Genomic DNA, 13,323 nt, shown 5'->3' on the forward strand with positions numbered 1-13,323 from the left:
TACAGGACATAATGATTTGCTACTAGGGGCTCAAAGAAATCCATTATTGGATGAGAAGTTCTCACCCATGCAATGTGGCATGCTTCACCATTGGCCACCTCATCCCTGGTACTACCAGGGCGGATTCAACCTCACTGTTGAGGGAGTATTTAGGTATAACCAAATCCTGGATATTACAGGGATTCAGATCAGAAAGTTCATTAAAAATACCTTAGGGTAAAACACAAACTATATTCCTTTAATGGGTGGTACCTTCGGCATGATTGAAAACGAGTAATTACTGATGGTCTACGGGTAGAATGGCCCAGTCACCCTTAAAGGTGGCAACATGTTTCTGCTTACTCCTGTGCCAAAAACCTGCTCTGGGGCATTCCGCAGAACTGTACGTGGATCCCTAATTCATATAATCCTGTATACAAACATACACTAGGTGAAACCGGGATTTTCTCCTTACACTTGGATTTTGAGCCAACCCCAATTAGGATTGTAAAGCACTGTGCAGTCTGACCTGGGTTGGCGACTCCTGTAGTCACACATTCATCAAGGTGTGCCCAATATTTCCACTGACCGTCTCCCCATCGACTGCTGAACTTGTGTCATAGTCCACAGGGAGTTGGGAAGATCTAGTGCTAGTCACAGAGCGGATTCTGAAAGAGAAGGCAGTGGTGGAACACAAATCTCATCACCGCCGGAAGACCTCTCACAAGTGCCAGCTACAACAATGACCATCACCACAAATGCATCACAAATGGGATAAAGGGCACACATGGGAAGCCTCAATGTCCGGGACCTGTGGAACCAGACGGAGTCAGTCAAGCACATATAAATATTTTGATGTTCAAGAATCTGTTTCTAGCACTGAAGGCTTTTAATCAGTAGGTAAAAGGCAAAGTAGTCCTGGTCCAAATGGACAAAATGACTGCAATTTTCTTTTTAAACAAGCAGGTAAGGAGTAGAATTTACCCGCTGTCTAAGCTGGCCTAGGACATATGGAAGTGGGCCATCCAAAAGAGAACAACCCTGGTAGCAGTACACTTACTTGGCGTGGAAAGCTTACAGGCTGACAAGCAAATGCATCCCACGAATGGGATCTAAAACCCCAACTGCATAAATCAATATTTGTAGGTGTTGCTGTTTGCAACTGCAAAGAAAGCAAAATGCCAGTACTTTGCGTCCAAGTATCCACACCTTCAATCCTGCGAAAATGCCCTAATACTAGACTAGTCAGAGACATTTACATACACTTTTCCTCCAATACCATTGATTCCAATGGTAATGAGCTCAAACTATCAGTCATGATGCTGTTCCTAACATCTTCACTGCAGGCGAGACTGACATGGTTCTCACGCCTGATAGAAATCTTTTTGGGAGCAGTAAGCCTCCAACCAGCTCGAAAGTACTCCCTAAACAAATGGACAGGTCCGTCATCCGGCCCAACTGGCCAGCCTCAACCTGGCGAGGTTCCTGAGTACTTCGAATTTGGGCTCCTCAGCCTCCCACAAAGAACCATGGCGATCCTCAAGGAATCTAGGAAACCAAGTACACACAAGTGCTACACAGCAAATTGGAGGAGATATATCCACTAGTGCGATAACTGGGGACTCGAACAATAGAAACTGGGACACCACGTTACTAATAAACCAAATTCATTTGGTAGAAGAAAGCTTTACCTAAGCATCACTCTAGGTCTACCTCTCTGTCATTGTAGCGTACATTGCCGGACTCGCAGAGAAGTCCATCTATGCAAACATTTCCCAATCCTGCCACTGACACCTACAGACGGATAATACGAACAAGCAAACACAAAGGTCAAGTTACCTTAAGTGCAAATTTATAATTTTGAGCATTCCCCCATGCCCCTTTTGCATCATAATAAACTTATAATATATGCAATCTGTTTCACCTATGCTACGGTGAATGGAACAGCCGCTGGGGCTCTCTCCCCCCTTCCCCCCCCCACACTCCATACTTTGAGTGAACGTTTACCAACCATCCCACCTCCCACCATTCTGACAACATGTATGACTGGCGACAGTAGCTGACTTCTGTAAAGTGGCTTATCTTTAATAAAAACTAGGAAAAATGTAATGGATGTCACGCCAATTGCTCAGTTAAGCAAACAATGCTATTCAGAGACGTAACCGAAAACGTTTTGTCGAGAAAACTGCCAAGCCTTTATAATATTATATTTATATTTTTTTACTTTTATACATTTGTTATGGACTTGTATGCTTATTGTATTATCGAATGCATGTCCTCTAACCTACAGGAACGCACAGAACAGCTCATAAACCTCATTCAAAACCAAAGGCTATTGATACTTTTGAATCAGCTCTTGCTAATGGTGAAGGACAAGCCAAATCAGATGTTGAAGTTTATCCTGAAAAGGATTTATGGGCCAGACTGGAAGAACTTGAGAGGCAAGAAGAAATACAGAATGAACTAGAAAGGTATGTTTTCTTTCAATGTACTATTGTATGAATTTAGTATGCACAAAGATTTCTTTAAGAGAGCGCAACTCATTTCCTTTTCATATGGAGTAGGGCTCTTGAATAGTTATTGATCAAAGTAGAAGGTGTGTGTGTGCGTGCGTGCGTGTGTGTGTGTGTGTGTGTGTGTGTGTGATTTTTGCTTTTTGTTGTTTTGCTGAGTACTAAACCCAGCAACCAGGGTGGGAGTAGAAGCATGCAATTGGAAAGATTGCTAGACCGCATACTGTAGAGCGGGTGTTAACATGTTTGAATTAAACATAATTACAATTTAAGTAACGGGGCCATCGAGATTTGGCAAGAATCGCCCACCATTTGTGTTCAACTGCCAAAGCGAAGATTAGAACCCACATACTCAGAGTCCAAAGTGAGCTGTTAACCGACAGACAAAATATCTTCTCAAGGTTTGGAGTATTCTGCAGTAACTTTTTGGATAGCTTGCTATTTCATGTTCAAAATATCAACTGAATGGAGTTTCTTTATACCATTACTTTCTACTTTTCATTGACAGTCTGCCTCAGTAGTCTCGCTCATATGTAGAATCTTGAAGCACTTTTGTGTGTAGACTATATAGAATTAATTTTTTATTTGCTCCTCAGCATGAAACTGTAGTTAGATTATACTGTCTGGAGCTTTTTATAAAGTAAAGTTGAAGATGAGGGAAATGGCGCTTACCATGCAGCAGTCTTTCAGAGCTTGAATTTGAAAGGGACAGTAATCTCCTACAGAATCCTTTCTTACTTGTACTGGCATTTGCTTCAGTTTTTTTCCCAGCTTCTGTGAAGGAATCCTTGAGCACTTGACTTCTTCATTTTGACCTTTTTTCTGATGGAGATTTCTTTTCTTCTCTTCCTTGGGGAATCTTCATTTATAATCCTAAGCAGTGATTTGCCCTGACTGCACCCAGGATCCCAGAATGCCTTTTGTAAAATAAACACTTTGAACTTCCCTTTTTGAACAGCCAACTTTTCTGTTTTTTTCATTAAGTTTTTGAAGGTCTTTATCTGACTATATAAACCTTTTTTGACTTGTTTTCTGGGGGGAAAATCCCCCAAAATTGGATAATATCACTGTTAAATCTGTTCCACAAACCTTGTTTAAAAGAAAAGTGATCAAAAACGTTGCCAAATGACCTACAAAAGATGAAAAACTATTGCTGCTCATTTGAATGCGCACCACACTACTATTGTATCATGTACACTATCAGTGAAATTTAGAACTCTTCTTTTATTTTCCGGCTCCTGGTGAAAGGATCCTGGATCACTCAGCATGGCCTTTTTAGTCTCTTTATTGCTTACAACATACTTCTAAATTTAATCAAATGCCATGGCTCACTGCCATTTGTTAAGGAGCAACATTTTTCTGTTTCCTGACCGAAATAATTTTTTTTGGGGAGAATGCCTTAATGCTTCATAAAGTACCCTACTTTTACTTGGAAAAAGGCACAAACTGATAGTAGCAGTGTCTGTTTGTTTTACTGCTAAGTTCCCATTGGCCTGCTGAATGTCCTTTTGGTAAGAAAAGTCACCTGATCTCTTGACTCGAAAGACTTCGTCAAAGAAAAACAACTTGCAAACATCCGGACCCAACACTAGATGGCAGGAGTATGCAGAGCATGTGAATCTACAGCTCTACATGCCAAGAACAGATGCTTACAGGGTAAGTAACATGATCCTTCCGAGTTCAAGTGTGTTGACTTAGCAGGCACCAGGGAAGTACACCGACATAGGGCTGTTGTGAGATCCAGGGGCCACAGCCTGGAGAGCTCAAGGTTCAGTATGTCCCATCAAAGGATTCTGCTAGCTGTGATTTGCATTGGTTACATCACTGAAACTTATTCCCATAAGGATATGCAAAAGTGCAAATGCTGCTGGATTTGGAATCGTTCCCCTCAGAGTTGGCTCATTTGATATACTTCCATCCACCACTTCACCATTAGAAAGCTATGGCTGCTACCTAATTTTAATTTTAGAGCATATCCCTAAAGAATCAACACTAATACCTTCATGCTTTGTTTCTGAAGATGTTCATTAGTGAGATTTGGACTTTTCACATCCATAGTAGCTTTGTTGGAGATGTTCTGTGGCTTAACCTGAATGGCTTAAATTGACATGCCAACCTCTTTTCATAAATTATAAATGAGAGCTGCTGGTGTGGAAATACCATGATAGCTTGCTCTCTGCCAACACATTGAACTCTTGGCTCCTTACCATTTAAGTATATTCACTCCACTTAATGCCTTGAAATTCTTTTCATGTCCTTTGAAGAACAGATCTGGCAGAGGAGTTTATAACATCATTTTACAGGCAGTTCTTTAAAGCATTCTTGAAATGCTGTATTCTTTAATCTCTGCAAACTATTTAGATCACCAGATTTCTGTCTGAAGCAAGAACAAATGCTTCAATTGGGTTTTGGTTTTTGACACGCTTTTCTTAAACACCTGTTGGTGGTTGCCTATTCCTAGCTAGTTCACTTCACCCCCTACAGGTGAAATTGTCTTGAAGAGCCCCTGTCCACTAATGTCTCCCTCTTTTTTCTAGTTGGTATTGGACATGTTCGGTCCTACTTAAACACTTTTCATTTATACAGGTGGCTTACATTTAATTAAATTGAGTCATTAGGCTTTGTTTTCATCTAGATACCTCGTCTGTTTTCTTTTCATGCCCATGTCTCATACCAGTGTAGCGGCATCAACATCTACGTCACGTAACAGGGCGGCTGGTAGGGAAAAGGGTTTGAAGGTGGGAGGCGGGGGGAGCAAAATATAAAAAAATAAAAACACTTATCTCCTCGTGTGGCGGCCGCCTCCGTCTCTTCTCCTTGCTGAAGAGTCCGAAAGCACACAAGCTTCCCATAGCCAACCACAACGCTGCAATGCAGCATTGTGATTGATCTGAGCTTCGTGGTTCGGCGCGAGACTTTGGGCCTGGGCATGTTCTCCACCCAGGCATGCAGCCTGGGTGGGGAACATGCAAAATGTGCATGACTGTTTGGCAGGCCTGAGGCGGCAGGCCAAGCAGTTGTGCGCACTTAGTGTGCACAGTCCACTCCTCCTCCTGAAACCACTGGCTACACCCCACCCTAACCCAGCCCCACAGAAACGAAAAATAAAATGTTAACCTTGTTATTATCATTGTATTTCTCTCATTTCCACTGCTCTGAGAGTAGTGCGGTGACGCTCCTCCGCCTTAGAGGAGGAGCCACTCCTGCGTGACTAGCAGGCCAACACTTTTAGGGGTGCGTTGAGCTCCAGTCTTGCTCCACACCTAGAGAGTCGCTTCCTCGGACCGCCACCTGGTGTTTCGTGCTCTACTGCTCTCCGTGCTGCTCAGTTGAAGTTGCTGGCCCGGTGTGGATGTATATTGCGGTGGCAACAAACAGATTCATCCCGTCAGCAGCGGGCTGGAGCGTGGACCGGAGCGGGCCTCTGTTAGGTGGCATTTGGATACCACGTATTGAGGGGAAAAAGCTGTTTCATGAGAGGCACGGTACAGGGTCAGTGCTAAGGTGAGAGGGGCATCCCGCTATGAAACAGCAACGTGAAGTGCGAGGGCCAGCAACCTCAGAGGAGCATGTTAGTTGCTTTCTGGGAGTAGTGGGGGTCCGGGTGGTGACAGAGGTGACCCTCCCAGGTGCAGCTACAGTTTGCTGCTGCCTGGCCTCACTCATTTGTATGCCAGCATTGATTGCCAGCAGGATCCCTTACGAAAACTCCTGGGGATTCAGCTGATGTGGAGTGCTGCTACTGTTGGGAAGTTTCCCAAGGGCGCAGTGAAAACTTGAGCAGATCTTCAGTTATTTAAGGGCTTAGAACTGGGGGGGGGTTGGGGGGGGTGGAAGAACGGTATAAAATCTTTTTTTGGTGTGCAAGGAGCCTGTAATTAGAAAGACCAGTGCCCCCTCGGTCCCAATCTTGATAAGCAGCACTGAGTCCAAGAGATAATGGTTGAGAAAGCAGCACTGAGTCCAAGAGATAACTGGGAGAACCCGTACCCCGGCCAAAGCTTTAAAATCAAGACTTGCCAAGCTTCGCGCTACTCAACCAGGGTTAAGTGGCTCTAAAAATATGGAACCAGGAGGCAAGCAGACCGATGCTCAGCAAGCAGCAAGACATGAATGCTACCGTGAACAGTATTAGTATTCAACTGAGATTAATCCAAGCCTCAGCCTGGAGATACTGCTGACCCGCTTGATGCGAGTCACCCTTCTCTCTCACCCAGAGCTGGACCAGCTCAGGGGATGGATTCTCTTGTAGAAATCAATTCTTAGTCACACCATGATAAGCTGTTCAAGTGTAAGTTGGCTCTTACACAGGTTTCATGTAGCAGTGAGAAACCTCCATACCCTATATATGGCCTGAAAGGTGTAAAACCTTTGGCAGAGGAATGCTAGAGTATGGTAACAGAGGAAAAGACGTGGGGATTGATTCTCCCAGCCCATATTGCCACTCATGAACTGCAGGCGGCAAAGGTTCCTGAGCTCCCAGTACATGTTGAAGAGGCAGTCCTCGGTGGTAAAGAGCCCCCAGAAACATCCTCTAACATGGTACAGTTAGGAGAAATGCTCCAAGTACTTCTTACAGAAATCGGAAAGATGAAGGGCACTCAAGGAAAGGTCCACAGGGAAGTACAGTTTCAGCTGGAAAAAATTAATGACAACCTACTTCTTTTGAGCTCAAGACTGTCAGAAGCTCAGCAACCCATATAGAATCTTGAAGACTCTCAGAAGAGCTCTGAATCGCAGCAAGTTAAGCTTCAGCAGGAGACCTCGGAAATGCGGCTGAAGCTTGAAGCGTTTGAAAATAGGTCCAGGCGCTCAAATCATCGCTCTACTGGTATTCCAGAAGGTCAGGAGTCTGGCCAAGATCCCATAATATTAATCTCTAATCTGTTTCAAAGCTACGTTTTCCCTGAGAATACCCCTAAAAGGAAATGTTTTTCGATCATGTGGGCTCATCAGGTGCCATCTTTCCAGCCTGCGAAGGCTAAATATCCCCATCCATTTTTGGTTTATTTTTTGGATTTTCTTATGAAAGAGTCAATTCTATCCGAATCTATCAAGAAAAAGGGATTCCAGACTCCAGATAAGTTCCGCTTTAATATCTTCTCAGACATGTATGCGACGGCAGCTTGGTGTCACCGAGAATTTAAATCCATGCTGGAACTTTTTAAGAAACAAGGTGTACAAGCTGCCTTGTTGCAGCTGTCCAAATTGGAGGTGCTAGTCAAAGGACAATGTCAGACCGTGTCAGAAATTGGGGATATTTACTTGGGCCCTTAACTACTACCATGGAGGTGATCCTACAGTGTTAGTAATGTAAACATATCTAAATGTGTATTCTTTTGCGTGATTTTGATTCATGTAGGGGTTTTAATAGTTCAATTTTTATGTACTTGGCTTACGTTATGCATGTTGTTTGGGGGTGATTCAAGTATGTTGAAGGGTATTTGTCCTTGCACAAGCGGGTTGTTTTTTGCTTTCAAGGGAATTCTTTGCAAGGTCATCAGGTGGCGGAGGTCACCGCTGGAGTATAGGCTCTTAGTGCCATACCAAGGCACTGTCTACATGTGTGGGTGGGGAGGTAGGACGGGCAATCCACCCTTCCCCGCACTGGTAAGGGAGTACATGGGGTCAGTGGGATTCCTGAGGGTGGGTGTCAAGGAGTGGGAAGGAGCACATTCAGGAAAAAAGGAGCAGCAATATAATGGGCAGAAAGGAGTCTTCGTGAGGAAAATCAAGACTGGTTGGCATTGTCAAATTCTTTACTGGTGGGTTGCAGGGTGTCGATGTCGGATTTTCTGGAAAAGGCAGTTTTAAAGTAGGATGTCCGGCAATGATCGATCCTAATATGATTAGTAGAGCGGGCATTATGATTCATCTTCTCAGTGATGCAGTAGGTTAGAATTTATTCTTGTAATATCTGATCGAGACTACTAGCCGAAGATTCCTTCACGTAGAATTATCCCCCGGCGTGAGACTGGATCTGGAAACTTTTTGCCACAGTATTCCTGCGCGCCAGGGGGCGGGGCGACACCACACGACTCCGCCTAGGCATCGTCCGCACACGTGACGTCAGCGAGGTCACATAAGCCCCACCCCGGCGCGCATTCGTCAGTTTTTTTCCTTTTCCGCGTGCAACGCGGATCCTGTCTTGCTGCGGGCCTGTTTTGGAGCCCTTTTTTCTTCATCTTTGTCTCTCTTTTTGGTGGAACAGTGTGTGAATGCCTTCGGGCCTTAAAGCTTGCACGTCGTGTGGGCGTCTTATGTCGGCGACGAATCCTCATCACATTTGTATGTGGTGTTTGGGGGAGGATCACAGCACCACGGATTGTGAGGCGTGCCAACAGTTGAAGCCAAAGTCGCGGCGGGAGCGCCGCATGAAACTTCACTTGGCGCATCTCTCCAGGACGACCTCCTCCCCTCGATCAGCCTCAACAGACTGCTTCAGATACGGCCGTGGTCGTCGTCTTCGCCCTTCCTTGATGTCGCGAGAGCGTCGCTCACCGGTTGGTAAGTGTCGCAGTTTGTCCCCGGGGGCCGGGTTTCGGCCTGCCGGGGGCGTGGACTCTCCACGGGTGATGTGGCCCGCGTGTCCTCCTACCCACCTTTTTCCGGTTGATGGAGCATCGAGAGTCCAGATGGAGACATATGCGGTGGCTTTGCAGGCCTCGCTGGTGTCTCCTCCTCCTCCTTCCCCTCCTGGGGCGTCAGCGGTTCCCTTGCCTTGCGTGGGGCCTTCGCAGCGCCGCCGGTGGCTCAGACGCCGACTGGGTCGGATCCAGGCATGGAGGATGTGGTGCTGTTGGGGTGCGGCACCTCTGGGGTCCCTCCTTCACACCACGGCGTCTCTGCCTCGCTGCAAACTCCCGCCAAAGTCTCTGTGGTGTCGCCAGGGCTCGGGTCACATCCCCGAGCCCCTCTCGGTCCCTTGACAAGGTGTATAAGGCCGAGGTGACGCCGCTACGGCGCCGGCGGCTGCTAGACCGGGCGGCGCAACAGGGGTCAGTGGACTCTCCTAGTCCCGCTCCGGGTCGAGGCTGGGCGCGAACCCCTCACCCTCCTCTGGGACTTTTTGGTCCCTCCACGCAGGCGGCTGCCTCGTCGGGGGGACGAGTCGGAGGTTGGGTCGACCCTGGGGGCGCCGCATGGCTCGCCACCTCTGTCGTATACTGGGCCGAGGCTGGCGGAGGGCTTTGTGTCACTCCCCTGGTCCTTCTTGTCTCTCCACGCAGGCGGCTGCCTCGGCGGAGGTCGAGTCGGCGCCATTCCGACGCCACCCCCTGTCCACTGCGACTCCGGCCCCTCTCCGGTCCCCGGCGCAGTGTGACTTCTAGGAGCCCTATCCAGCGTCTCCTTCGACGCAGTCCGGCGTTACCGCTCTGCCTCAGGCGGCAGACTCTACGGCTCCTGATAGGCGTCTAGTTATGGAGTCTTCTTCGGACGCTCCCTCTTCTCCGGAGGCTACCTGCATATTGGTGTCGTCCTCCCTGGAGTCTGGCCACCGAGTAGTGTCTTTTTTCATCGGCATCGTCGAAGGGTGGCTCCCCACCACCTTCTGAGGCCGCGGTGTTCTCCGGAGGAGCGGCAGGTCCCCCATTCCTCAACGCCTTAGTCTGCAGCCGTCGCCCATAGAGGAGCGCCTTTCTCTGCCGCAGGGACCTACAGAGGCGGATGCGGCCTTTGCTTACGCGGTGTCCACGGCTGTGGATATTATGCACATGGGTGACCCGATTGCTCATTTTCCGACGGATCAGCTCTTGGAGGTTCTCCACCAGGGCTCTGGTGGGAGGGAAGTCTTGCTTCCCTTTGAGGGTTCGCTCCTTTCGTCCCTGACGGGGGCTTGGGGGCATCCTGCCTCAGGGGATCTGGTGCCTCAGCACCTTCTACACCGGCACCTTCCGGCACCGCGTGACCCTGCATGTCTTTCCCTCCACCCCTCTGCCTCCAGTCCTCTTTTGCGAACTGCTTTTCCCTCCCTGCTGCTGCTGTTGACTCCACCCTCCCGGGAGGCCCGCTGGCTAGACTCTTGGGGGTGCAACATGTTTGCCTCGACCAGCGCGGCCCTGCGGTCCATGAACACCTTGTGTGTCCTAGCTAGGGCCTCCTATTGTCTGTGGGACTCGGTTGAGTCTTTGGGATCCGCAGCTTCTCAGGAGGCTGTTCAGGTGGACTTACAGCGTCATGCGTTGGATGGCAGGGAGCTGGCGGCATGTATCCTTCACTCCGCTCTGGACATCAGAGGTGCTGGGCCGGGCCATGGCTTCCTCAGTCGCTCTCCGTCGCCATGCTTGGCTTCGGGACGGCGTCTTCCCCGAAAATATTCGGGAACGGCTCATTGATCTCCCGTTTGATGGTAGCCTGTTGTTCCATGCCCCAGCTGACTCCGCCATCCAAAGGTTCCTGGCGGGGCTCTGTCCTCCTCCTCCCCTATACTCCTCCTCCTCCTCCTCAGTGAATAAGGAGTCAAGCTGGTTCTGGTCCTTCTTGGGATGGTCGCTCTTGCGGTTGAGTGTGTTTTCTGGCCATTAGGTCCTTCTTGTGGGGACTTTGGCACTGTTGGCTGCTGGATGGCCCTTGTTCACTGTGTGTGTTTTCTGCTAGCACTGTTACGCAGACTTGGCTGCTTGTCAAGCCGTTCGCGGGGTGTTTTCCCTGTGGTTCTTTTGTTTTTTTCCTCTGTTGCGGAAGTTCTTCCAAAGAGGGTTCCCATGTCTTGGGACTTAACGTACCTTATGTGGGGTAGTGGTAGCTGTTATACAGCTTGCACTCTGCTGGGGAGTTCTGGTGGCCTTTTGGTGCCTGTTCTCCGTGGCGTTTCTGTATGCGCTACGTCTTGTTGCTGTTCCTTCCTCCCCTTGGTTCTCTGGAGGATGGGGTTACGGTGCTCCTGTGCCCCGCTACTTGGGCTGCTCCAGGTTTGGGGGAGGTTTTACCTTCCGTCTCTGCCCTCCCTCCCTCCCTTCCTCTTGCTGCTGGGGATCCCTGCCCCTCTGCCGTCCTCTGTATGGGGGTCACCTGGCCATGCCCTGCCATTGTTCCTTGGAGGATGATTGCCCTCTGTGCTGGGGTGGCTTGGAGGGTGGTTGTTGTCCTTTCTGTTCTGGGGCTGGCTCCCCTTCCCTATTTCCGGGTGGGGGTTGTAGGCCTACTGCAGGTGTCCTGCCTTTACATATGTTCCCTGTCTCTGGGGGAGGGGGGGGAGGCGGTTACATGCTGACAGGGTGACTGCTCTGTTCTTTATTCCGCCCCTGCAGTGGAGGCGGCAGTGTTGCACCGCTCCTTATGGTGTCGCTTGTCTCCATTCTTTGTTTCTACTCCTTCGCACACTGTTCCCCTTGCTCCCACAGTTTGCCTGGTGGTTCCGCGTTGCGGTGCTGAAAAGTTCTTCGAAGAAAACTGATGTAGGCGCGCCGGGGTGGGGCTTATGTGACCTCACTGACGTCACGTGCATGGATGACGCCTAGGCGGAGTCGCGTGGTGTCGCCCCGCCCCCTGGCGCGCAGGGATGCTGTGACAAAAAGTTTCTGGATCCAGTCTCACGCCTGGGGATAGTTCAACGTGAAGGAATCTGCGGCTAGAATCGTCTCTACTAGATACATCGTTACCGAAGGTAAGTAACTCGTACAACATTATAAATAAACGCAAATATGGGGGTTTAATGATACGGCTTACATCTTTTTCACCTGAAGTCATCTTTTTTCAAGAGATTCCTCTTCAGAGTAAAACTCTGAAGACTTTTGTTCCCAACAAATATTCTCTGGCATATTTTTGCCTGGTCTCAAGTTGCAGACAGAAGGTAGCAATTTACTTGGGTAGGGGCATTGACTGGGATGTTCAGCAAGTGATTTGAGATCCTTCAGGTAGGTGGTTATGGGTGAAAGTCTCTGTTAATGGGTTCCTCCTTAAAATTGGTTAACTGCTATGGCCCCGTTAGTGATGATTTTGTCGCTGTAGCTCAGATCCATAATGTTGCAATGGGGGTCGAGGGCCCTTTTGATTTTGTAGGGCGCTTAGAACTACATTCAGGATCTCGCATTGGACACATTAAATAAAGCGAAGAAACAGCCTAAACCTAAAATCGAAGAGGTGATTTATATCTTGAAATCCAATTTTCAACTTGTAGATAGAACCTTTGCGCGTAGACCACCCCGGATGTGCGCTATACACCTGTTTTCAGATTGTTTTAAAACCGCAACCCGCCTCATTTTTATTTTTTTGTTTCCCGGAGTATTTAAGAAGTTGGGTTGGATATTTGGACATATGCCTTCTACGATCACTCACTCAGTGGTTTCAATTGTGGTGGATATGGGCACTGTTCACAGAGAGGTTGAGGTGGCAGCTCAACAGATCTCTTTTATCAATCCCACAGTGGGTGGCTGGGATGAGAGGGCTCATTGCAGAGTATTTTTTCAATAATAGAAATACTACCTTTCTCTTAGCAGTTTGGAGGCCTTTAAGGCCACAGTTAGAGGGAGCATTATCTCCTTCAAAGCAAACTAAGCCAAAGAGCGCACCTGGCAAATAGCGGAACTACAATTTGCAATAGACAATGGTGTAATGCCAGCGAGGGGGTAGCTGGTATGGAGGTTTACAAGGATCAAGTAGGCAGGGTAAAGCAAAATTCCAGATTTTTTTTACACTTGAGGAAATAAAAATGTCCAATGCTTACGAGCAACAACTTTATGAAGAAAACCAGCATGTAGGCAAGCTTTAGCCTGGTCTTGTCGAATTAAGAATGAGAGAGCTACAATCAATCACATTGCAAACCCGGCTGCCACTTAAATGATAACAGAGTAGAATGAAGTTGCTCAGGTGTTTTTTTGCAGCATTACAG

General features: G+C 48.1%; 1 protein-coding gene across 3 annotated transcripts in view; it reads left to right on the plus strand.

Moving 5' to 3' along the window:
* URI1 (URI1 prefoldin like chaperone) overlaps nt 1-13,323 on the plus strand; it is a 364,636-nt gene that overhangs the window by 236,248 nt on the left and 115,065 nt on the right. For all 3 annotated transcript variants that reach the window (XM_085638966.1, XM_085638965.1, XM_085638967.1), the window contains one exon: nt 2,270-2,450. In XM_085638966.1, coding sequence (XP_085495092.1) covers nt 2,270-2,450 — 181 coding nt within the window. The remainder of the gene's footprint in view (nt 1-2,269; nt 2,451-13,323) is intronic.

The sequence above is a fragment of the Triturus cristatus genome, chromosome 12 (genome assembly GCF_964204655.1).
Source record: "Triturus cristatus chromosome 12, aTriCri1.1, whole genome shotgun sequence".
Taxonomy (NCBI): Eukaryota; Metazoa; Chordata; class Amphibia; order Caudata; family Salamandridae; genus Triturus; species Triturus cristatus.